At 41.2% G+C, this 27,335-nt stretch overlaps 1 protein-coding gene across 8 annotated transcripts in view; it reads right to left on the bottom strand.

The window, feature by feature from the left end:
* Nbas (NBAS subunit of NRZ tethering complex) overlaps positions 1-27,335 on the bottom strand; it is a 289,617-nt gene that overhangs the window by 200,176 nt on the left and 62,106 nt on the right. For all 8 annotated transcript variants that reach the window (XM_015995503.3, XM_042267446.2, XM_015995506.3 and 5 more), the window contains exons 15-21: positions 25,601-25,858; positions 24,097-24,222; positions 22,115-22,266; positions 19,337-19,477; positions 19,009-19,087; positions 15,033-15,137; positions 14,549-14,685 (exon numbers count right to left, since the gene is read on the bottom strand). In XM_015995503.3, coding sequence (XP_015850989.2) covers positions 14,549-14,685; positions 15,033-15,137; positions 19,009-19,087; positions 19,337-19,477; positions 22,115-22,266; positions 24,097-24,222; positions 25,601-25,858 — 998 coding nt within the window. The remainder of the gene's footprint in view (positions 1-14,548; positions 14,686-15,032; positions 15,138-19,008; positions 19,088-19,336; positions 19,478-22,114; positions 22,267-24,096; positions 24,223-25,600; positions 25,859-27,335) is intronic.

Genomic DNA, 27,335 nt, shown 5'->3' with positions numbered 1-27,335 from the left:
AAGGACATTTAGAGAAAACCTTCTTATTAATTGTGTTTACCAGTAAAATGCTCATCATGTAAGTCAACCAATGTGAAATTACAGTTCACAAAACACTAGAAATCCTATTGCTACAACCCAGAACTGTAGAATCTCAGCCACTCATGAAGCCTTTAAGCCAAGCTCTGAAAGCACAAAGCTGCATGTATATTTGCCTTCTTTGTTCATCTTACTCTTCCTTTTTCACACGCCACTTGAATTCAGAAATTTAAATGCATCATCCCCACTTTAAAAAAAAAATAACCTAGTAAACTGAAATGTTCTCTTTACAAAGCAATGGCTGCTTTTGTTTGACTTTAGGATTCTTTGTATTAGAGCCCTGTTCATATGTTTTTTCTGAATAATTAACTATGCTGGTTTCATTTGAAGGTAGCATTTATCTGTCAGCAGGAAAGGAATGAACATAATAAGTTCTATTATAGTCAACAATCCTCTCACCAAACACTTCTCCCACTAAATATAAATGTTTTATTTCAAGCAAACTGTATGAAGAACAGACTTCCAAAAGTTCTTTTGTTTTTGTCCGTGCCTTGTTCTATGCCTTGGAAACAAAGGCTGGGTAGACACTATATTGTTACTAACTGCTACCTTGTATGCATTGGTTTTAAGAAGTAGACTTTATTTATTTTTATTACTTAATAAAGAAGAGAATGTTCTGGCAAATAAAGCCTCCAAAATAAGGAAAATTTGGGCATACACACACACACACACATTGGGTTATCATCACTAAACAAGTCAAGATGATCATATACTCAATGGGAAACCTACCACAAATCCAGTTGCCACTCAGCACCAAAACAGAAAAGGACCTGCCCAAAGGCATCATTCTGAGTTTAGACTTGCAGAAGGTTAAATTAGTATATATAAAGTTCTTAAAATGGCTCCCAGCACACAGTAAATATTCAGCACTAACCATTATATTATTTCTAACACCAGCATGAAGGTTGTTTCTAAGTAGTAAATATAAGATAAATATGATTTTAGCTAACATTGCAAGATGTACTGTATGGTAAGCTATAACATCATACTAATAATTTTCAAAAAGATTGGTCTTCCTACCCAATGCTTAATACCAAGTATAAAAATAAGAAAGAAATTATTTGAATATCTCAGAGTACTACTTTGAAAAAATCATTACAGTTTAAGGAAAAGACATGAAGTCCAATTGGATTTCCACTACACAACTTTGAGAAAAGTCAGTTATGTAATTAAGAATGTTCTCTATGAGATGACTAATGTTAACAACCAATGAGTAGAGACATTACCAGAATAAAACTGGTATCTTCCACCATTACTACCTCTAGCATATTGAAAAGTTAACTCTGATTTTGAAAAAAAGAGACAATGAAGGTCCTGAGACCAAAGTTGGATAACTTGGTTTGCCATAAAGGAAATTACAAAGAAAGAAGGTACCCACAAACCTAGATGCAATGTTTTTAACTTTGTCAAAAATAAGTCTAACTGGCAAACACTCAAGAGTCTCAGAAATAAAACATTCATGGAGTCAGCTTTATAATAAGCAGTTAGCATGACAGAAATAAGACAGATATGAACACATGCTTTATTTATTGTGTGACACGCATATTTGCAATGCCGCATTCTGTTGGTCAGACTTGCTGATACTATGACAACTATCCAGGAAAACAAGCTGATGTGGGTCTGTGCTTTCAGAGGTCTCACACTGACTCCCACACTTGGGGCCTGAGGTGAGGCAGCACCTCAGAAGGGGAGGACAGGGCGGGTCCCAAAAGTGCTCGGCTCCATGTGATACACTCATCCTCCGAAAGCACTCACACACATCTAGCTGGGTTTTACTAATCCCCTGGAGTGTCCCAGTCCAATCAAGCTAACATCATTACATGTCACATGCATCAGAAGGAAATAGGAGACCAAATCAAAATCTCTCAAGTACAGCTTTCATGTACAGGAGCCAACTACATTCAAGGCTGTCCATATGTCATTCAGGGGGGAGAAAACCTATTAAATTTGATGGTGCAGGAGAGCTATAATGTAAGGACTGATGAGGACTATTCTCATCAAAAAGCCCTGCTACCAAATAAGAAGGAATCAAAGGGAAAAAATCCAATAACTCTTGCTCCCTAACCTTTATGGCCTAGGTTAATACAAAACCATTGGAGAAGATAGTAATAAAGTCTTTACTCCACATTACTTAACACCAACCAGACCCTGACCAATCTTATTTGGTCTATTAACTACACCAGGAAAACCACTACCAGAACAGAGATACAAGCAGATGACACCTGAATTATCCATTACACAGCTGAAATACTCCAAAGGGCTTAGGAAGTGTACAGATAGAAGGAGGATAATGTTTTTATATCCTACTCATTCATATGACCAAAACCAGCACAAATACAATAATATCTAATCAAAACCACAAATCACAAGAAGACTAATTTCTTTATTGTCACCTTCAAAATCTCTGCATATTCCTGCCTGGAGATCTATGCTGAGTGCCACCAAAAGCAGCAGGTACACTAGAAATTGAACAATACAGAGACCCACAGGGCTGTGCTCCACAGGCATTTCATACACTATCTACAAAGCTCACCGACTCTGTACAGCATGACTATGTCTATATAGTACTTAATGAGTAAGCATAAAGTTCCAATTAATCAACTGTTATATATCCTAAATGTGTGTGCACGTTTATACATATATATGTATGTACATATGTATAACATATATATGTGTGTGTGTATTCAGCAGCCCTTACAGAAAAAAAATATTGTCTTTCCTGCTTCATAGTAGAGACACAAAAATACGAAGTGATGTGTTAAAGATCAGGCAGCCATTAGGATGTTTTGAACCTAGATTGTCTAGTTCCAGAATGTATGTTCTTAGCCATCCCAAGACCTAACTAACCTATGAGCATTCTGCCTTTCTCAGCTCAACTCCTACCTTATTTACAATCATTCCACTCCACATCACCTAATTTTTGTTGTATAGCCTCACCATTTATCACCGGATAATTTATCCGACATTCCCCTTACTTAATCTTCTGACAGTATAGGTGGCCCAGTCCTTACATTTTCCTGGAGTTCTTATCTAGTATCTCCTTAGTTTCCAAAAAAATATTTTGTTCTGGGGCTGGAGAGATGGCTCAGCGGTTAGGAGCACTGGCTGCTCTTCCAGAGGTCCTGAGTTCAATTCCCAGCAACCACATGGTGGCTCACAACCATCTGTAATGAGATCTGGTGCCCTCTTCTGGCCTGCAGGCACACATGCAGGCAGAACACTGTATACGTAATAAATCTTTAAAAAAAAAAAAAAAATATTTTGTTCCTTTACTAAATGTAAATATTTCTGGTAAATAACTCTACATCAATCACAGTCCTAGTACTACAGTATACATAAAAATAACATATGATGATAACAAAATAAATTTATGTAGGCGCACTGTTTCATTTAGTTCTCAATAGAACATTCCATGAGCTATATGTCACAATTATAAATGTACAGATATGTAATTCATGAGTTCAAAAATAATCACTGAAAAATAAATGTCAGGAAACAATGGGTAGGGACAGATCCACTGATAATCTCCAATTTGGGGCATGTCAAATCAAAGTGCTCAAAAAAATCTTAAGAACTAGAAATATAAATTAAATCAAGGCTTACAAATTTACTAAATAATAAATTTTAAAATGTCGGTTAGAGAGGAAGACTCAACACTAAGACCACTGGATTGTAAATAACTAGTGTTTATCTCAGATAGCTATTTTATTTGGATATACAGCTTTCAAACCAGGATGCTCTGAACTACAAAGAGCTCATGATTAAATCAAGTCAGCATCTTCCTCAAGATGGCTATTGTTACTCCAACATTTGAAGAATCCTCCAATGACAAAAGAGGTGGGAAGAAGAGAAGAAGGAGGGAGAAGGGAGGGAAAGAGGGAGGGAAGGGAGGGAGGGAGGGAGGGAAATACCATGTTCTAGGATAAAGACATGGAAAGTTAAGGGGACATTGGAAGAGAAAAGAAGCTGACAACCCAGAGTCTAGGTGAAATTCTTGGAGCTGAGAGTTGAGAATTTTGACACAACATTTTCGAAGATGCCCTACATAGAAACAATATTCCTTTTACAAATATTTCCAGTTGCCTACGTGTATATGTCCTACAGCTTCATACCCACTCCTTTGTCAGCTTGGAACCTGTACCTGCCTGAGACCTACGTGTATATGTCCTACGGCTTCATACCCGCTCCTTTGTCAGCTTGGAACCTGTACCTGCCTGAGAATCTCACAAGATGAAAAACAGTTCACCGTCGAAACAAGTCTTAACTCCCTTGAGATCTACTACAGAAAGGACTCACTTGACTCCTATGATTACTGGCTCTGTCTTTTCAGTCTATATTTCTTCCCACTGCTTTCCAGGTACTAACCTAGGGTTTCTATTACATAAAAATTAATTCCTGGTGCTGACAAGATGGGCAATGTACTTGCTGAGCATGCCTGAGAACCTGAGATCCTCAGCACGCATATGAAAAGCTGGACTTGACGGCTCATATCAGGTAACCATACCACTAGGGAGAGGAGGGACAGGGACAGGCAGATCCTGGAAATGCACTGGCCAGCCAGTGTCGCTAAAACAGCAAGGTCCAAGTTCACTGGTAGACCAGATCTCAAAAGACTAACATGAAGAAGAGAAGAGAACACCTCAAATTCATCTTTTGACCTGCCCAAGGGTGAGCTATGCACGTGCACATTTCAATATAAATAAATAAGCACGTTAGTGATGTAATTTTGAAAGTCACCAAATTAAGGATAGTAACCAGTAATCCAGTACACATGCATGACACTCAATTCTCAGCAACACCCAAAAATTAAAAATAAAAATCACCAAAATATATGAGGCAACTCTTAAGTTACTGAAGTGCAACTTGCTGTTTTGAAAAGCCCATACCCATTTCACTCATGTGCTTTCACTACATACTGCCCCCACCTCTCCCAAATGATTGCGTCTGCGTCAAAATCATTTCCAGATAACACCAACGGACTCTGTGTGACCTCCTCAGCCTCCCTGTGACCTCCTCAGTCTCACTGTGACCTCCTCAGTCTCACTGTGACCTCCTCAGTCTCACTGTGACCTCCTCAGCCTCACTGTGACCTCCTCAGCCTCACTGTGACCTCCTCAGCCTCCCTGTGACCTCCTCAGCCTCCCTGTGACCTCCTCAGCCTCACTGTGACCTCAGCTTCACTGTGACCTCCTCAGCCTCCCTGTGACCTCCTCAGCCTCACTGTGACCTCCTCAGCCTCCCTGTGACCTCCTCAGCCTCCCTGTGACCTCCTCAGCCTCCCTGTGACCTCAGCTGACTGTGACCTCAGCCTCATCATGACCTCCTCAGTCTCACTGGGACCTCAGCCTTACTATGACCTACTCAGCCTCCCTGTGAGCACCATCGCCATCCCCTGAACACCACAGAAGTGCTTGGAACTAGGGTTTCCAAAAGTAGCCCAGCAAGCCAGGATCAGCCCCAAGAACAAGTCCAAACTCAGACCTAGAAAGCTCTGCATTTTCTGCACAGCACATACACCACCATGTGCCCACATCAGCACCAGGTCATGAGAACAGAGAACACACACCATAGGCTTTTTCCAGTTTTTGTGCAGAGCATCCACAATTTTAACATTATATAAAATGGGTACACACTGAATCAAAACATTGTCAGGGCCCAAACATGAACCATGGAAAAGTACTAGCTAGGCCAGAGAACAAGCCACAGGCCCTAAACCAGGTGCCCTCAAAGATAAAGAACATCCCAAGGTCAGGTAGCATAGCAACAGAACAATGGGCCCTGACCAGTGACCTGATCACCTAGCACAACCCCCTGCAGCCTCACAACCTGCAGGTCCCCCCTCAGCTGCACCTCCGGCACATCCTGCACCCCTTCCCTCCTTCCTGCCCCCTGCCCCTCCCATGCTATATAAGCCTTGCTGAGCAGAATAAAATTTGCAGCTTGATCAGAACCCTGTCTTGCTGTCTTCCTTCGTGTCTCCCCATCCTTTTCATTCTCTCCCGCAGGTGGGTCGCCCCCGTTGACACCCCACTGGCCGGGGCAAAACATCCTAATGCATGTTTTATTACTAAATATGACTCTGATTCCTGATAGCATTTTTCTTATTCCAAATACAATGTTTAAACAGACTTGCCTATATCAAAAATTGGAGGAAGTGTCTCCCTGGGTTATTTATATGTTAATTAAATATAGCAGGAGAAAGACAAAGTGCTGCTACTGACAAGTATTTACATATTAATGAAATCTTGACTAGCAAAGACATTGTGTGATCAGAGAGAATTACAGGAACTCCTTCCCTGAGGCTATTCAGCCACTGAGAATAAGTTATACTCTGTTTAAGGATCATAGGTTCTAAAACCATCAGTAAGGTCATGCAAGTTTAAAAAAAAAATGAATAAGGAGAAAAAACTTTTATCTCCATGAAGAGTCTAATTTTGTTGCAATCAATAACACTCGGTCTATTAATTCCATCTTTTCAGGGTAAGCCACCAGCTTGAAAACAAACAAGGTGTGTGTGGGGTACCATCTTATACAACTTTAGTTTCAAATAAAAACAGAAGCTTCATACTAAGTCACATTAAGATTCTTTGGCAATAGTTACAAACACTGTAGAACAGTAATGCAATTAACATTAATTGTCAATTCCAGTTTCAAAGCCTGGTTCATAACTGCCCCCAAAACGTTTGATGATAATTCCTTTTCTGCTTATTTCAGGAATATACCATGAAAACTGTATGTGCAAAATCAGAATATAAGCAGATCTTCTAACTTCAATCTTGAAATATTTGAATAATAGAAAATAGATTAGTCATTACACCCTAATTTTTTAAGTAACCACCAAGGTCCCAAACAGCTAACATCAGCAATACTGACATAAGGTCAATGCTGTAATTTTTAGTTTGAAAAATTAGTTTCTATCTTCTTAATCAGAGAAATCACCCTAAACCATTTTCCCTTAAAATAACAGGGAGACAAGGATGAATCCAACCTATGTCTCAAGTATCCACCATAACAAGAGATGTACAAGCCTACTTTCCCTCCAGACAGACATGCAGTTAGACTAGGGACCAGCTCTCCCTAAGACAACCCTGAGTTCCTGGATTCACAAACAGCCAGCACAGTCCATTTAAGAGTGCTTCTCACCGGGCGGTGGTGGCCTTTAATCCCAGCACTCGGGAGGCAGAGCCAGGTGGATCTCTGTGAGTTCGAGGCCAGCCTGGGCTACCAAGTGAGTCCCAGGAAAGGCACAAAGCTACACAGATAAACCCTGTCTCGAAAAACCAAAAAAAAAAAAAAAAAAAAAAAAAAAGGAGTGCGTCTCTCGTGACAGTGGCCCAGAGGCCTCTACTTAGGACCAACCCAATCACAGTCACTTTACTGTCTGTCTGCTCACAACAACTCAGGGACAATCTATGCAAGTAGGTGGGAACTGAATCAGTAGATAACCGATCAACTTTTCATTTTATATATTTCATTATAACAATGAAAATATAGTGAAGATAGAACACACAACAAAACTACTTTTGAAAACTTCAAGACAAAAACTTTACAATTGAAAACACTAGGCTACATATAAAAGATAAATAAACTAAGATCTCACATTTCTTTGTTGGAAAGAATTACATTATAAGCCAGGCTAGCTTCAAACTCACGGCATGCATTTCCCATTCCCCGAGCTGCCAAGAGCTGAGATTACAGACATGAGCCAATATGTCTGGCTGCTGATGAATTTTCAGCCAAGGAGTTAATCAAGGACTTGTGAATAACTAATATAATATTGTTGAGAACATGAACAGCCTCAGATTAAATATTCTTCCAACTATCCCTTTTCTACTCAGACTTTCCAGAATTACACACTGGCCTTTCAAGGCTTAGATCCAAACACTGCCTTCTCTGAGAAGGTTTTTCCTGATCCTGCTTTACAGTGGAATGCAGTCTCTCCTCTCTCTAAACCTATCTGTAGTCCTCCTGTGAAACAATCGTTTACATTTTTATTAACTGTAGTATTTACAGATGTATGTATTTGGGCTCACACCTGCCACGGCTCAAGTGTGAGGGTCAAAGCACAACACACAGGAGTCAGTTCTCTCATTCCGCCATGTTGGGCCTCCTTTACCCACTGAGGAGCCATTTGGTCCACCCCATCCTCTCATCTTATAGAGTTTGTCAGATTCTTATATCTGAGCCCATCTCTGTCTTCCCTACTACATTATAATTTATGTGGAGAAAGAGAACATACTGCATTCATATTTATATCTACCTATCCAAGCTAATACCTAGCTAAACTAGGTACTAGTTTAGCTAGCTAAAATTTCTACTGAACACTAGCTAAAATTTCTACTGAAATAACACAAAATCTTCCGTCTTATTCTTTAAGCCGCCTTCAAAGAAAATGACATAATTTTAAAAATCTTAATTTTTTTGTTGTTTTTTTTGGGGGGAGGGGTTGTTCTTCAAGACAGGGTTTCTCTGTGTAGCTTTGTGCCTTTCCTGGAACTCATTCTGTAGCCCAGGCTGGCTTCAAACTCACAGAGATCCTCCTGGCTCTGCCTCCCAAGTACTGGGATTAAAGGCGCCGCCGCCACCCGGCTCTTCTTAACTTTTAAATTAGTCTCACATATACTCATTTCAATGAAAAAAGATTAAGATTTTAAAAAAAAGAAAGAAAGAAAAGATATCTGCTTTACCAGATACCATTAATACATTCTTTATAGCAAACAACCTTCCAGAGTATTTATAAAACTATAAAATTACATCCACAGAAACCAACTGTGGAAGGATCTCCTGGTGATTTTCAAGGAAGATAAAACAGCAGCACGATACCTTCTGAAATGAAAACTGCCCAGTCAACGCTGACGTCATTGAAAATGTTCCACCTGTCGCATTTCAGAGAACTGCAGGTTACTATAGTGATGTAAGTTGTGTGAATGGTTTGGAATCAGGCATGGTGGTACATACCTAATCCCAGTACTCAGAAGGCTAAGGCAGGAGGAACACTGTTGAGTCTGAGGCTAGCCTAATCCTCATAGTGAATTCATGGCCAACCCAGTCTATATGGCAACTTTGACTCAACTCTCCCCACCAAAAATTATATTAATGATTTAAAACATAAAGTAAATTGATTTGACACAATCAAATTTGTTCTGAAATTGCTTATTTAGTCATCTTTACACTTAGCCTTGACAATACGACATACAAATCATTAGGGAACTAAACAAAAATAGTAATCAGAAATGTGGGACTCGATCATTAATTATCACAAAACCAGGAAAGACAATGGGAATGTCTGCAATGCAGTGACCATTCGCAGCCCTTCTGCATGGGACAGGACACTTTTCAGAGTCAAACCTTCAACTGCCAAGTGACCTCACTGAATTTCCATGGTTAAAGACATACACACTGCAAAGATGTCACAGTCACAGTTTCCTGAATTGTAAGAAGAAAGTGCTGTAGACATCCTGTCCCACTAATAAAATCTCAACACTTACACCATAAACACTTCGCAATGACAGCACAAAATATTCAGTCTTTTCTTCTGATCATCCAGGAGTATGTCATAATGAATGTTTTTATGAACTAGTAACTGTCAATGAATTTCACAGCTGACAGATACTTAAGCACAGAGCTCACTTCCATGTGCTAAGTACACGAAGGGGAATGGAGAGACGAGTGACTTAGTGGTAAGAGAACTTGCTGCTCTTACAACACACCTGTGCTCAGTTCCCAGGACCCACTGGCAGCTCACAACCATCTCTAACTCCAACTCCAGGGCTACAGTGCCTTCTTCTGGCATGCAAGTGGTACATGTACATACATGCTGGCAAAACACTTGCACATATAAAATGAGTTTAAAAAATTTTAATTTCAAGTAAATGAAGTCTATATGCAATGTAGTAATCTGAGACAGACTCTTCACCTAGAAAAGGGTTATTAGGAAAACACTAGATAAATAAATCTCTAGCTACCTCATTGTATTGTATAGCAAGTTGGCTATAATGGTTTCAAATATAAATGTATCCCAATACATGGATGCACTAGCAAACAACTTACAGATGGCCTATTTCTCATTGCCAATGCACAATTTTCTCTGTGGGATGCTTCCGGCATGTCCAGTCTTTTGACAGTGAGACAAAATGGTATCATCTCCAAAGCCCACACTAGAGAACTGCACTTTCAATTATATCTCCCATCAAAAGACTCACACAATGTTTTAAGCTATCCTTGGGGCACAAGCCAGCTAGAAGAACAAAAACAGCACCAGTTCCCACGTGCATGCATACTCCTCAATGGCAACCAGCTTCCTCTTTCAGCAAGTACATTAGACGCAATTCCAACCACACCTGGAATTTCAAATTTCCATCAGGTTTCTGTTACCTTCCTCTTCCACGTCCCTAGAATTCACAACCTACCGTGTCCTAATGCTGAACAAAAGGCTTCTGAACAAAAGCTTTCTCAGCTCTCATCAGTGCCATGTGATCATCAGTTCACACATATCAAACCATGCTATAAGTTTTATTAGCTGCTTACTTTCCGCCAGTGTGACAAATGCCTCTAACCTCGTTTCTCTAACATGCACTGCAGTTTTTACAGTTTCCTTAAGCGATGTGTACAAGGCAAAGATTTTTAGTAATGCATGTGTCACAATATGGCAGAAATGATAACTCGATGATTTCTTATTTTGAAAAATGTGCTCTGTATGTATGAATGAGATGGGACTCCAGACTAACAGAAGAACAAGGGAATTCTCTATTTTTCTTCCGACATTTTTGAAAATATACACTTGATCCAATAAGAAGTCTGATCCAGTAAGTATACAAAGGGTCCAACAACCTAAGGCTGAACTTAGTAGGAAGCTCTGTTAGTAACTGCTAACAGCATGCACTCCGGACACTGTTCTAAGTGGCTTCTGCATACAGGTGTATTGGTTACATTTGTAAATTTGATAAAGGCTAGGGTCATCTGAGAAGAGGGAACCTCAATTGAGAAAATTATCCCATCAGACTGGCCAGTAGGCAAGCCTGTGAAGCATTTTCTTGGTAGATAACTGACGTAGAAGGGCTCAGCCCACAGTGGCATGGCCATCCATGGACAAGTGGTCCTTAAGTGTATAAGAAAGCAGGCTGAGCCAGTCACAGGAACAAGCCAGTAAGCACAGTTCCTCACGGCTTCTGTTTCAGTTCCTGCTTGCAGGTTCCTGCCTTGAGTTCCTGACCTGACTTCCCTGGATGATGGACTGTGATTTCTCCCCATATTGCTTTGGTTCGTGGTGTTTTCTCACAACAATAAAAAACGCTAACTAAGATAGTAAGTCATTCTCTCACTCATTCTCACGACTGAGGGAGCACTTCAGATTTTAAAATCACACCACTTCACATTACACTTCAGTGGGCGTGCCCGTAACACTAGGCATGCACACTGAGTCACATGCAGCTGGGGGCCAGCGCTCCCAGGCCTTGCTGCATAACTTCCAGACAACCAAGTTACCCGAAGTACCTTTCTGCAGGCTACAGTCATCGTGCCGAAAAGATTTTATAGGAGAAAGAGAGGTGGCAAATAAAGAAATCTAGGCTGAAATGAGGAAAATTCTTTCTTAAATATGCTCTACATACTCAAAATTATGAAGAATAAAAACTCATTTATGTGATGAGTATGTCTATTAAGTAAACAAGGATCCTAACAAAGAAATGTGCTCTGGGGCTTGAAAAACAGCTACTCAAAATACAAAATGTAAATATATTTGTAACTGACATAGAATAGGTAGTAATGAAATGACACATCACATGTGTCAGAGAAAAATGTAATTTCAAAGCTTTACATCACTTGGTCACATTTCATCAATGTCAAGTACACCTGATGATTTAAGAATAACAATATAGAACACAAAATAGGATGTTCCTGACCACAGGAATAATAAACTTGGATCAATCAAAACTGGCTAATCAGGAACTAGAGGCAGCTCAGTAGTTCAGAGTGCTCCTGCTCTCACACAGGACCTTGGTTCAGGGCCTAGCACCATGTCAGGAGACTCATGACAGACAGCCTGTAGGTCCAGATCCAGGGGATCAGACACATCCGGCCTCCACAGATATTCGCAAATATGCACTGCCATCCCACACATGAACACACGCCAATACACAAATATGCACTGCCATCCCACACATGAATACACACCAATACACAACTGAAAGGAAAGGAATTCTTTACAAAAACACCGGCTCCTCGGGAGCAGCCCGCCTGGCCAGTGCAGCGTGGACTCCGGGGTAAACTGTGCTCTGGCGCTGCAACTCCAAGGAAAGGCACAGGCGAGTTACAGTCACTTCAGCACCTGTCCTCAGTCCTCCCACTTACCCCACCGAGAGCAGTCTAGTTGAAGAGGGAGAGAAACAGGCATCCTCCCAGGCTCATGGGACAGACAGACAGATGCTACAAGCAAGGGACAGACAGCCAGAACTGGCAAGCACGCTGTGAATGGTCCCCTCAACCCTTCAGATGGAACTACTTACAACTTTCCTTAGGGCACTTTCTGGAAAAGAAAAGCATACATCCAGTGTGCTCACATAAAATCCCAGATTTCACAGAGTCCCCACTGTCTGACCCACGAACCACACACTGTGGTTGTGAGATAAAGCATGAAGGTCAGCATGAGAAGCCGAACACCACAGAGGTTCTGCTCTCATCAGAGAGCACCAGCCCAAGAGCCCAAGAAGAAAAAGCAGGGCAGACACAGGAAGCACACTCAGGCAGGTCTCAGAAACAGACACTACCTAATCAATTCTGATTGGTACACTACTTTGTTCCATACTGTTTCAGTCCCCCACCCCCTGCCTGTCAAAGACTGACCCTCCCAAAGGGATCGGGCTAGCCTGGGAATGGGGTCGCACGTCTTACCCTCGGTGTCGTGGCCGATCTAAGGTCTGTGAGGGCCTTTCTCTCCAGCACTCTGCTGGAGCTGCCTTGTGTCCTGTTATTACTGCTTTCCCTTTATATCCTTTCTCTCTTCAACTTTTCCTGCTGCTCTACTAGTAATTCCTAGTCAACCTTAACTGACTCCCTTTTCATTGCTACACTCCCTAACTAATAAATCAGTACAAGCAGACTCTCTTGGTTCTTCATTCTCTATAAGTTACTAGGGTTGAAGGGGCAATTACGTTGAATGGCTGCTAGTGTCTTTAATATTGAGACTATCACTTATGGCTGCTTTTGCAGTTTGGGAGGTATAATCTTTGGAAATTATCTCCAGTGTCATGAGAACACTGGGTGAAGATTTAGCTACTGAGGGAAAGAAAAACCTCACAGTTAGGAACAACACACCAAACATACTAATCCCACTTGAACCCTGAAAATCCTTCAACTAAAATAACAGAGATGACTTCAAAAATTCCAACCAATGATCTAATCCAAAATGCACAGACCTCAAGAAACATGAAAGAACTCAGGAAATATGGCTCCTTGCAAATTTACCAACACTATACTAACAGATTACAACAAGAGTTAATTAAATCCCAAACAAAGAATTCAAAAGCATGATTGCAAGACAGCTCAATGAACTCAAATGTGCAATGAATTCCTGACTGAATTCAAAGAGAATACAATAAGCAGGTGAACAAAATAAGCAATTCAGAATAAGATGTAAATGAGAAATTCAATAAAGAGATAGAAAAACCAATGCTTTTTCAATGGGTTAAAACAAAAAGAGACCTTTCAGGCCTTTGGATCCTGGGAGGAACACCCACATGGAGCTTCCTCATGTTTCCTAAGGACACTAGTAGGCTCTTATTTCAATGGAAAGATCGAATTTACACAGTCACCCTTGTGCCATTTAAAGAAGAGCTAGTGTGCCCATGTGTCACGCTGACCTATGACCCCAGCACTCAGGAGTCTCAGAGGCAGGAAGTCACTGCATGCTGGAGGCTGTCCTGCCCTGCATGGAGAGTCCCAGGCCAGTGAGAGCTCCCTAGTGAGACTCATATCTCAAAAACAAAACAAAAATACAAATAAGATATATAAAAAGAGATGCTGAGGTCTCCAGGAGAGCATCCATGGTAATACTGGAGCTTGATGTCGACACTGGCTTAGAATCTGGATGCCTGCTGTGACCACTCATCAAACAGCCTTGATGTGAAATAAAGAGCACCAGTCCCACTCATCATGTTATGAATTCACCTTTCTGTCTCTGGGATTTCAATCAGAGACAAGGCTGAGGAACGGCATAGGATGCAGACACTGCAGGTACCTAATCTCATCAGAACCTCAGTCCAGTTTCTCAAAGGGATAACTAATTCAAGCAGGCATTGTCAGCCTAAGCACTGTTTCTAGGAAGAAAACAAGGCCATGTGAAGGGGATCCTATTTTGGTAAATACATTTTTTTTCATTTTAACCAAGTTTTAAAAGGCTATTTTTTGAAATGTAAGGCGTCTACCATTAAACTCACATGTGCACAATCATAATCAATAAGACAGAGTAGCATACCAAGCCTCAGGCAACAGGACTGAGTATTCATGTGGAGAGGTGGTTTCTGGGAAGTTGGAGAGGATGGCAAGGCGATGGGGGAGCAGATCGGAGCCATGGTATGTCAGCAGGATCTCCAGGGCTTGCACATTACTCTCCTGGAGGACAGGCAAGGCACAAGAGTCTATGAAGAACTTTAGAAATAAAGGACTGATTTTTATGACACCATTCAAAATTTAAAACTGCATTTTGCATACAGTTCTGATGAGTTATTTTGAAATATCCTTTGCTTTTCCTTATTTCCATGTTTCTTAATCTAACACTATAAAATTCTTTTTTAAAAACTCTAATGGCGACAGTTTCAAAACATAGCCCCATTTTCTGTACAGTTAATATTACAACAGAGAAGAGAGTGTAAGAGTATATGCATGCACTAACATTAACTACACAGCTCCAAGATTTAGTGTTAATAACCATAATTACTCTATTTACAAAAAGCAATTACCCGAGCATACGTTCTTGCTGAGAGAACAATATTCTGACTTCTGAACTTCTTGAAAAATTCAGCATCATATCTCTGTTCAGATGCATGAGGCGCCCCTAGGATTTCCTGAGGGAACAGTGACAATAAACAGGCTTCTAAATATGGGTGACAAGAAAATATTAAAATCCATTATACTTCTGCCTGCCAAAATAAATAAGGCCCAAATTAGTTTATTTCAACTACCAACTGCTAACTTAAGTACTTTATCTTTTCAAGGGTTATATTTGTTTATAAGTGTCATTAACATTTTAGATCTATAAATAAATGAAATAGTGAAAATTAAATTGGTTTCTGTAGAACAACCGAAAACCACCTGATTACAGCAGATAAGCAACAGGTACCATGGCTACTGTTATGGCCATCTCTAGATGAGAATGTCCATCTCTAGATAAGAATGAATTTTACCACTGTTACAATGAGTGGTGTTTAAAACAAGTGATGCTTTCATTCACTCAGGAAACACAAATGGACTGAGTATCCACCTTGTCCTAGGCCACTGTGAGAGGCACTGGAGATACAGCAGTAGCAAATTTCCCCTGCCTTCAACCAGCTCATAAACCAGTAAGAAATGAGCCAAGCGTATCTTGCAAAGCATTTGTCCACACCAGAGACCTCTGAACATGAAGTAGGTATCAGATGATAGGAGGAAACGGGGGTTCATTTTGTTACAAATAATAATGCCATTGTAGTTTCTTAAAGTCCAAATTAGTTAGAGATATAGACACATGGGTAGAAGGGTAACATTTCTGGGATTTTCATGAAAACATTTAAGTGAAAAGAAGGCAGGTGTGGGGAGTGAAACCCAAAGGCTATAAAACAGACACACATGGGCTGGAGAGATGGCTCAGAGGTTAAGAGCACTGGCTGCTCTTCCAGAGGTCCTGAGTTCAATTCCCAGCAACCACATGGTGGCTCACAACCATCTGTAATGAGATCTGGTGCCTCTTCTGGCCTGCAGTTATACATGCTGTATACATAATAAATAAATAAATCTTTAAAAAAAAAAAAAAAACAGACACATGTAATAAGTGTTTGAGGTTGGGAAGGCTCAACTCTGGGCTCATCACACCACTCTTCATGTTTGAATTCTTTATAACAAAAGGCTAAAAAACTTCTGACAAAGTTAAAAGGAAAGTGCTCAAATGGAGAGTGGGCACTGCTTATATGAGCTTTTCTTTCCCAGGTGTTTACAAACTTTTACAGATTTTCTAAACTTCCAACATGTTCCTCAGCCACCACTCTTAGCTGAAAACATTCATTTTAAACTGGTACTATTTGATGGAAATTCAGTTTCCACCTACCAAAACTGCAAGTCTATCTACATCTGCACAGATATGATTCCCCCTCCCTCACAGAAGGCCAAAACAAACACATCCTGAACCTTCGATATCTCAAAACTCTCTGCATGTTCTGGGCCCCATCTCAACTCTATTTCTATGGCTTTTTCCTTCTCTCAATAAATTCCTCTCCATCCCTGTACTGATCAGTTAACATACAAACAACGTCCCTTCCTCCCTCTGCTATAAAACACCAAGCAAGCACACATTCTCAAGGACATGCCATCTTCGATCATGCCCTAGGCCTCTGGCTGGCACTCCAATTATCAACACAAGCTCCTAATCAATAGGATCTGCTTATGCTTCCTACTTATCTGGATAAGTTACTCAGCTTCTCTAAGTCTTAGTTTTCACACACACACACACACACACACACACACACACACACACACACAAGATAGCAATGATGACCTCAAAGGACTGCTAGGAAATTATCAAATTATCCGGGATAAGTACATGGGACACTGGCTGATGGACGGTGAGGGAAATTTTGAAGGTATTTTTGAACAAGTATTTACAAGGTCTACAGTGAATCAGATACCATGCTGAACTCCGGAATTAAGGAACCAAAGAAGACAAAACTCTGATTCTACCCTCCTGTCTCTTCTGTCTTCACTCTTTAATGACTAGTTCATAGTGAGTTCCTTAGAGAGGCCTCCTGGGCATCTCCAGGAAGAGCTCAGTACTTTCTCTCGGATTCACTGAGCCTTCACACCGTTACCTTCACTAAACGTCTGTATCCTGAGGACTCCATGAAAATTGTTGCTCATATGTCTCCCTACGTCCAGCAATGGCATCATAGCTGGCATGTAGGAAGCACCTAGGTAAAATGTAAATGAATTCATTTTTATCTTATTTGCACGGAACAATGCCCAATGATGAGAATGCAAAGCCTATCTCTACCACTATGTAACTGGCCAGCATGACAGCCAAAGATTCTCCTTACACAGTTTAATAGCCAAGTTTGTCCAAGACATCTACTTTATACAAAGGCTAATTTCCTAAAAAAGAGTGGTCTCAAAAGTCCTTTAAAGGTCACTATCATAATATAATAATACACTTCCTAGTGTCATATGGAGATTAGCAATTCAATAGCCAATGAATAATGAAAGAAAATTAAGTGCACAGTCAAACTCAACATTGCAAGTATCTTTTCTAAGATACTATCATCCAATAAAATGAAAGTGAAAATATTATGAAAATAATGAACCATACTGTACAGACATAGGCAGTTTCCAATGTTTATTCTTAATATTACCTCAAAATGAACTAGAACTAGAATGCAAAGGATATGCTTTAAAGGAATAGGACTGTCCAACAACCAAGCCTGTGGCAGCCCATAGCTCATCAGGAACTCTTCATAGCTTTCTCGTTTAGATTATATACTCGTTCTTAACAGTCACAGAAAGAACTCAGTTTTAGTATTTCCTTGTCCTCCTCCTCCTCCTTCTTTGGTTTTTGAGACAGGGTCTCACTCTATAGCTCAGGCTGTCCTGAAACTCATTATGTAGACCAGGCTGGCCTTAAACTCACACAGATCCATCTGCCTCTACCTGCTGAGTGCTTAGCATGTGCCACCATGCCCAGCTTTTTTTAATGCTTAGTGAGAGGAGACGGGGATCTAATTTCGTTCTTCCAGGGTTTTGTTTGATAACATTCCGAGGGGTGGGGGGACCCTAGGCTTCTGAGTTTACATGAATGGTCAGAAGTGTTAAATGCCTTCAGCATCCTTAGGCCAAGAGTGTGTGGCTACAGAAGAGAGGCTCGGCACACTGCTGGACAGTAAGTAGGACACTTGCCCAGCACAAATGGGAAAAGAAGAAACCTGAGCAACTTTAGATAAGAGGATCACATAAAACACACACACACACACACACACACACACACTAAACTGTTCACAGTCATTGAAAGTGGTTCATTTTCACGTAGTACTTTTGTTTGTCTTTTGTCTTCTGAAATAAAGTCTCACTCTACAGCACAGCTGCTCTCAAACTCAAGACAATTCCTCTGCCTCAGCTTCCAACAAATTACCACCATTACAAGCATGGGCTACCAGATACCCGGCTTCTACCTCCATGGTTAACACTATCTAAACTGGTACACCACTATGTTAACAAAATGCTCAGCATGGGGACATACATGCTTATGTTCCCAGAGAAGAAAGTAGTATACTGTCATTAAACCCAAGAATGGCTGTACTAAAGATCAAAGATCAATCAACTAAACTCAATTCACTAACAAATCTTTAAAGTGGGTGAGAATGTTCATTTTATAAGTATCTACACTCAGTATGTCCTGAAATTTCACACTAGAATCAACTCTGTGCTATTACCTAGAAATAAATAAGTAGTAAATTAAAAGGATTTTCAATCTAGAAAGAATATGTGCACAGAAATATCCTCTAGTCTAACAGAACAACTTTTGGTCTTTTGTAATTTCCAATTTTTACCAAAACCAGTCTAATAGAGGACTTATTTTTTTAATAAATTCATTTTCTCATATTTATAATCTCCAAGACCAAAACATCAGGCAGGAGCGCAGTGAGGGCATGTATCAGAAAAGATGACAAGAATAACTGGTGGGCTGAAATCATTCCTTACCTCATACGTGGCAAGCCGATCTAAGAAGGTTAATAACTTCAGTCTACAACGGCACAGTTCCTTTTGTTCCAGGGTCAACCTGTGTGGAAGAATTCGATTGAGCTGTTCACATGTACAGACATACACTTCTCTAGGAGGCAAAACATCAAGGAAATAACCTGTGTGCCCTTCAGTCTACAGCTCCTAGAACTGTATGTAAAATCATGAGAGCTAAACACACAGTAACGCATTCAATTGCAGAAGGAACTCAGCGATTCACTCAGTGAAGAGCACAGAGAAATGACCAGAGACTGGATTTCCCAATGAGCAATAACAATGAACAGCTTACTTTGAAAAATTCACTAATTTGAGGAGCTCGCGTCTCTTCTTAAGCTCTTTCTGTCGCTTGCTCTTGGCAGACTCTTTATCAGGTGGGGTAAGCTCCTCATAGGCGATGCTGTCAATGTCCACATCACCTGGTAACGTGAATCTGGAAAGAGAAAAGAACTCAGTTGACTTTTATTAGCCTGGTCCTTTTTTTTTTTTTTTTTTTTTTTTTTCATGTAATGAAAATACGCTTTCTCCTATATTTATTCAACTCAGTTAATTTTCACCACATCAGGGTACATTCACCCAACTGTTGTGGAATATTATTTTAAGATGTGTTACATTTGTTTGTACTGTGAAACATTTGTTTAATGATGCAAAAATGTTACTTTTTTTTTTTTTTTTTTTTTTTTTGGTTTTTTGAGACAGGGTTTCTCTGTGTAGCTTTGCGCCTTTCCTGGAACTCACAGAGATCCACCTGGCTCTGCATTCTTTTATGTTGCACTGTTCAACTCTGTGAAGCTGTGTTATGTTGCCTGTCTAAAACACCTTATGGTCTAATAAAGAACTGAATGGCCAATAGCAAAGCCGGAGAAAGGATAGGCGGGACTGGCAGGCAGAGAGGAGAAATAGAAGGAGAAATCTGGGTAAAAGAAATAAGGAGCAAGAGAACAAAGGAGAGGAGGATGCCATGGGCCAGTCACCCAGCCACCCAGCCAGGCACAGGGTAAGAGTAAAAGTAAGATATACAGAAGTAAGAAAAGGAAAAAGCCCAAAGGCAAAAAGTAGGTGGAATAATTTAAAGTTAAGAAAAGCTAGCAAGAAACAAGCCAAGCTAAGGTCAGGCATTTATAATTAAGAATAAGCCTCCGTTTGTGATTTGTTTGAGAGCTGGGTGGCGGGCCCTCCAACAGAGATGAAAACAACTACACCCCGTGTAAAACAGTTCTTACCTGATGGTCAAAGGATGGATGTTACATCACATTCAAAGGTGGGTGATAAATGGCTTTTACATGGACTAAGATAGCCCAAAATAACTTTGGTTTGGGATCTGGACTAAGCTACCCTCCACAATCACAGGAAGTTCTTTCCATTCGGTTAGTCTGCAGAATTGTCCACACAAGTGCAGCTTTCTTAGGGAACTTCAGGTCATAGTACCTTTCTATGTACTAATACATACTATGTATTGATCAAGTCAAGAAACTTCTACACCATGTGACACGTTTTTCACATTGTGATGAGAACATTCGATATCATCCTTTGTATTTTTTCTGAATTATACAATACAATATGAACACCAATGTTCCTTCCTGGAATTGGCTGTGATTTTGTTCCTCTCAAACAACCTCTCATCTCCCTTTCCCTTCCTGATGCTCTGGTACCCACTGTTCTGTTCAATGGTTAAGAGAGCTCGGCTTTTTTATACTCCACCTGTGAAGTAAGTCCACATACAGCATCAATTAATTCACTTAGCCCTGTGACTGATACTCAGTTCCATTTACATTGCTGCAAATCATAAGCCTTTGTCCTTTTTAAGTGTATGTATGAGTATCTGCATCGTTTATATACCATGAGCATATATACTGGTACCTATGGAGGCCAAAGAGAGGGTCAGATACCCAGAACTGAAGTTACAGGCAGTTGTAAGTCACCATATGGGTCTGAGAACCAAACCTATGGCCTCTACAAAAGCAGTAAGCACTCTTTTGTTTGCTGTTTAAAGACGCCTTTATTTTATATGTGTGTGTGTGTGTGTGTGTGTGTGTGTGTGTGTGTGTGTGTGCTCCTGAGCACATGGGGATTGGATCCTCCAGAAGGAGAGTTAAAGGCAGTTGTGAGGTGCACAATGTGCATCTGGGAAACAAGCTCAGGTCCTCTGCAATAGCAGTAAGTCCTCTTAACCACTGAGTCATTTCTTCAGCCCCTGCCTTTATGGTTTTTTACGGCCAAAGAGTGATTCTACTACTCTATTGTGTGAATATGCTACATCTTCTTTATCTGCTTACTTGTAGGTGAACATCTTAGTTGATTCTATGTCTTAGCTATTGTGAACAGTGTTGTTTTAAACAGGGATATACATCTTCATTTCCTTTTTATAAATATACATTAACAGAATTATTACATCACATGGCACTTCTCTTTTGGAATTTCTCGAGCAACCTACATTTCATTTTCCATGGTTATATCAATTTACATTCTCGCTAAAATTGCTTAAGAGTTGTTCTTTCTCTGTGTTCTCACTAACACTTGCCATTTTTTTGTCTTTTTGACAACCACTGTAACTGGATTTAAATGGTAAGTTGCTATGGTTTTGATTTGCATTTCATAGACAGGAATACCACATTATTTATAATCTTAACATAGTAAAAAAAAAAAAGTTAGTGTCATTAAAATTATTTAATTATTGGGTATATACTATCATTTATATCTTAACAAAGTCCCAAATGTCTGGTAAGCAATAGCTTGTCCAACAATTTAACACTATTATTATATTACTAACTGGCGTTTAGTGTTGAACATCTGTGGGTACTTTCAAAAGGCAAGTAAACACTACAGGTACTTAGTATGACCTACAGGCTGGCGTGTAAAGGCCCCGTTAGTGGCACGGAGCCCATTTAGTAAGTGGAGCAGAGCCGGACATGCCCTCTGCACCCAACCACCGGCTGCAAACGTATTTCACTGAAAGGAGGAAAGCACGGCTCAACCGTGACCGCTCCAGCAGTGTGGCTTCACGGCAGCCCACGCTCAGCCCGCGTCTCCGCCCCGTCACCTCTGCAGTGAGTCAGTCCCCCAAACCAACCTGCCGTCGTCTGCCCCCTTCCCTATGGCCACCAGAGCCTCCAGGTCGGTGCCTCTCAAGCCATACTGCAGCAGTTCCTTGGCAGCATCCACATTTTCAGGGACTCTCTCCAAACACTCATGGAGAACCCAGGACCGCTTCTTAATCTTACTCTACACAAAAAGAAAAATACACAGAGGCATTTAAGAACAGATGGCATCATATAAAACCGGATGACTGCTTTCTAGAATTACTGATAATAACTAGATAATTATAGACAATAACTAGACAGTTTGTATTAGGGTCATTCAAGAACTTGGTCCTAGGTAGCTCCTTGATGTCAAGCTAATAAAAACCACTAATTCAATTCACTATTGGTGACTGCAGCTAGATATGGGAGGTGTGATTCCCAACAGCATTCGGGCTTTTTTGTTTGTTTGCTTAAACTTTTTTCATACAATATTCTTTCATCATACTGTTTCTCCATCCCCAACTCCTCCAGATGCTCCCCACCTCCCTACTAACTCAATGCTCTTCTCTCTTTCTGTCTCTCCAAGGGTGATGTGGGCCCATTAAGACAAAAAAAATCAAAATTAAACACTACATGAAAGGGGAAAAAAAAAAAGGAGTCCTTTATGTGTTGGCCAACTACTACTGGGCACAGGGCCGCCCTAGAGTGTGGCTGATACACTTAGTGACATTCCATTGGAGCCAACTGATTTTCTTGGTTAGGGGTGGGACTCTGTCTACTTCCCCTTCTCAGCGCTAAGAATCTGTGTGGTTTATGCCCGTGCAGGTCTCCAATGGTTGTCACACGTCTGTGAGTTCACACATGAATCAGTCCTGCGGGGTCTGGAAGAACCTTACTTCCTTGGTCTTCTACCTCCTTACAATCTTTCCTCCTCCTCTTCTCCACAGATCCCTGAGTCTGAGTCCCAGCCCAGCATGGTGACAGCTGTGGGTCTCTGGCAGAGAGCAGCTCTGTGGGTCAGTGGGAGTCACAAAGGGGTGGAAATGGGCTAGAAGAAAAGGCTTGGAGGTGTGGGGAAAAGAACTGGGGGAGGGAAGGGGGGCTTGGGTCCACACCCAGAGAGTTGCAATAGCATTCTTTTTCATTCTAATGAGCCACGGGGAAACACAAAGCTCTAGTACTCTTTTCTAGAGGTATAAAAAAGATCTTTTGTACTTGCCCTTAGATTGTGTTTTGGTCATACCAGAGAGAATATAAGGCAGAGAGGTAAAATAAGGGTGTTTTCCAAAGTAGTAAGCATGCTTAGCTCAAAACAGAACTACGGGAGCACCACACACCACGGTTATATCTTCATTGGACTGTGAGAGGTATCACACAGAGTCAAGCTAACTCAATCATACAAAGTCAGAGTAAGCTGCTCTTTGGAAAGTTTTTCTTGCCAATCCTGGCCATGGTCCCTACTTACTTGCTAATCCTAATCTATAAACTGCTTCTGGGGCATGTCCTGCTTATTAAGACTTGGACTTTCTGAACACTACCTCAGCTCACTGGCACCCAAGCAGGTGACATCCAGCTTCTCTCTCCATCTCCAACCACTAGAGACCAGCCCTGGTCTAAAACAATCCTGGAACTTCTTTTCTGTGCAGTTTGTCCCAACTACCCCTTCTTCTCCTAAACAAAGTCTCCTGCTCTGAAGGTATTCCTTCAAGTTCTCTTTACCCCTTTATCATTAATCTCTGGCTATCAGAAACACAAATCTCATCATTGAGACTCTCCTCGTGGTTCTTAAGTAGGCCCTGACCAATGTGGGTGAAGAGAGTTTCAATAATTGAAATAATCACAGAGATGATTGGTTTATCGGAGAGTGTATATCTTTGGCATCAAAATCCTGCTACAAAAGAAAGATGTTCTGAGAATTTTCCAAGATAGCACTTCTTACCTACACAGAAATTAGCAGTGTGAAATACTCTCTACACAAAAGATAATCCATAAATATGGATTTCATCATGTCACCACAACTACTTACACATACCAAGTAATTCTGAATTGAAGCAATGTTGACAGCTGACTTCCTCCACTGCCGCTGATAGACAAGGTCGGTATCCAGGCCGTACGTGTGAGCCAAAGACAAGGCTTCTTCATACTCTTCACTTTCAATCTTTGTCAAAGAAAGAGACATGAATTACCCATGAGGCCGTTCTGATGAGAGGAAGGATCAAGACAGTCACCTGGCCTATGCAACAAGTTATGAATACACATGCAGTGCTACCAGGAGCTCACAGACATTCTGAGGAGGTAATTCTCGAGTAAATCAGGAATTCCTCTAGTGCTTTAACAAATAGGATGAAAAGACCCGGCTTATGCAGTCAAACGGAGGCTGCGGTCTGGCCCAGGTAACACGATTTCAAAATACTGCCGAGCACAGCAAGTAACTCTGAGAGGCAGTGTTGGCCAAACAGACTTCCCAGGCAGCTGTTGAATGCCTCCCTCAGCATCTGGAATCTTAGTAGAGACAGCTGCAAGCACACAGAGGGAGCAAATGCGAGCATTCAGACCTGCCCCTGGCCGGACCAGCGGCCTGACATTGTCATCCTTTAACTGTCCCCCCCCCTTCCTCTCTTCCTTCCTCTCTCTTGCCATGAGCTGGTGCACACCTCTCTCTCCCGTTGTTCCCTTTTCTTTCTCATCCACTTTTCCTCTCCCTTCCCCCGAGTAAAACTTTCCACATGGGTGCTGTGTCTGCATGTGTGAGTGACTTTCCACTGTGCCCCCTTGGCCACAGCATGCCATGTTTGCATGGCATGTCTGCCTCACCCACCGTGGGGCACCTTGGCTCAAAACCACCAAGGACGACACCTGCCATTTTACAAAAGCAAAAACCCTCAGGCGAGGACCAACAAAATGGCTCGGTGAATAAAGGTGCTTCATGCCAGACCTGACAATCAGGGTGGAAGGAGAGAACTGAATCCTGCAAGTTGTCCTCTGACCTTCAAACATGCACCATGGAACAACTCACACACACACACACACACACACACACACACACACGCACACGCGCACGCACACGCGCACGCACACGCACATGCATGCATGCATGCAGGCACATGTGGAGGGCATATCAGGATACATGTCTTCTTCAACTGCTTTCTGCCTTATACACTAAAGCAAGGTCTTTCACTTGAACTCAGAGCTCAGCGATTCGGCTGTTCTAGGTAGCTAGCTCGCTCTGGGGATTCTAGTCTCACCTCAGGAGCACAGGGGTCCCAGGCTGGCTGCATGCCCACCAGGCATTTAGCTGAGTGCTGGCATCTGCACTCTGGTACTAACGCTTATTCCTCTGGGCCATCTCCCAGGCTCTGAGTTCAGTATCCGTTGCTTTGATTTTGATTACTCAGAAAGAGGGCTTCATTCTCAAAGCTTACAGAAGTGCTCTTTCTAGCATGTCAGGGATCCGACATGGCCTCTTTGGGTTTCTTTTGTTACTGAAATAGTACGGCTCTGCAGTAAGCAAGAGCTAGCGCAGCAGGACGGCTCACCTTTCTCTGATACAGCTCCTCTGGAGTTGTGGAGCGCAGACTCACGAGGCGGTAGTTTTTAGTGATAGTTCGTGGCCGTTTCCTTGGAGGTGCGAACCTCTCCATCTCCGTCACTAAGTAAAGGCCTTGCTTGATGTAACCAAAATAGCGAGCCTTGGCAGACATGTCGTGATCAGAGTCAGAATCCTCTTCTCCCTCATCCTCCTCTCCAGCCCTCATCTCCACACGAGACCGTTTGGGGGCAAGTTTAATTTCACACTAAATTGAAAAGGAAGATGTAAAATTAATGATAAGGAGCTAAAGACAGAGTTTTCAAAGCTAATGAAAAAAAATTATTTTAATTATACTCTGGTTTGATTCATTATGTGTCATTCACAATGGATGCAGAGGAAACAAGACAAATCAAAGACCTAAGATATACACATCCAAGCGGTTTCCAACACTTCAAAGCCGAAGATCACTTTAATAACAGAACATGACTATAAATATCTGCAATTATTTCATAGAAATAAAAAAGTTGAGAATGTGAGTTTCTTTCATATGTGTGAGAGCCCACAAAGGCTTCCTCGTTAGAACTTACTCAGGGTCAGAGAATCTGACCTTGCTTTACCCAGCAGAGCTGCATAAGGACATGATTTGGCCACAGGCATGTTTACCAGGTGTTTGGAAGGGTCTACACATGGCTGTACAGTGTGCTTTGATCTAGCAAAGGGGGGGGGGGGGTCTTTTGCCTCTCCCCTTGGCATGTTATAAAAAGCTTTTGCAATAAACCTTCAAGGCTATTTTGTATTGATCCAGGCACTCCTGAAGCTATCCTGTCTTTCTTCTCGTCGCTAGGTCTCTCGTTTTATCTGCTATTTCCTCATTCCTCTCTCCTCCACCAAAGAACCCTTCAAAAGGCTGGGCGGTGGTGGCAAAGGCCTTTAATCCCAGCACTAGGGAGGCAGAGCCAGGTGGATCTCTGAATTCGAGGCCAGCCTGGTCTACAGAGTGAGATTGAGGACAGGCACCAAAACTACATGGAGAAACCCTGTCTCGGAAAAAATTTAAAAAAAAAAAGAACCCTTCAAAAGGTGGGAGCTGGACTCCCACAAATATGTCTGTACTTGCTATAGAAAAACAGGAAGACAATTTAGAAAATGGCACGAAGGCATTTATTTCGTTTACTAGAAATAGCCTTCTGATGTCCCTGCCCATCAGCATCACAAATGCAGAGGCTGAAAAGATGGCTGCTAAGATAACTTCCAATGAGACTTTAGAGAATTGGCCTGGAGTTGAAACCGTGGTTTTCTGTAAGGAAGATCATCGACTGAATATTAAACTTCAAACCTAAGAATATCTGTCACTGTGCCTAAAAGAAAAGCTTCAAAGGACTGCCCCCTTGAAAGAATTAAATAAGAACTCTAGACAACCAAACACAGCTATAAAAAAACCAGCCTGGCCTTCCAACTCTTTCACCACAATAAGCAACTTTTTTCTAAAAGAAGAATAAGACTTTAGGTTACCATATTTTGAGGAAATAATAATATAATCATTAAGTAGTTCCTAACCAGGAAGTAATGACAGCATTCTACATTTTAAATGACTAAAAAGAAAAAAAGAAAAATCTATCATGTCCAGCGAAGATGAAATGTTTTAAAGGAAACAAAATAGCTATAAATGTTGTTTATTCTCTTAGTAATGCAACGCATTTAATTTATGGATGATGCAATTTCTCATATTATACTCAGTTTTA

The sequence above is a fragment of the Peromyscus maniculatus genome, chromosome 22 (assembly GCF_049852395.1).
Source record: "Peromyscus maniculatus bairdii isolate BWxNUB_F1_BW_parent chromosome 22, HU_Pman_BW_mat_3.1, whole genome shotgun sequence".
NCBI lineage: Eukaryota > Metazoa > Chordata > Mammalia > Rodentia > Cricetidae > Peromyscus > Peromyscus maniculatus.
The sequence above is the reverse complement of the archived record's forward strand: the minus strand, read 5'-3'. Positions and strand labels throughout refer to the sequence as shown.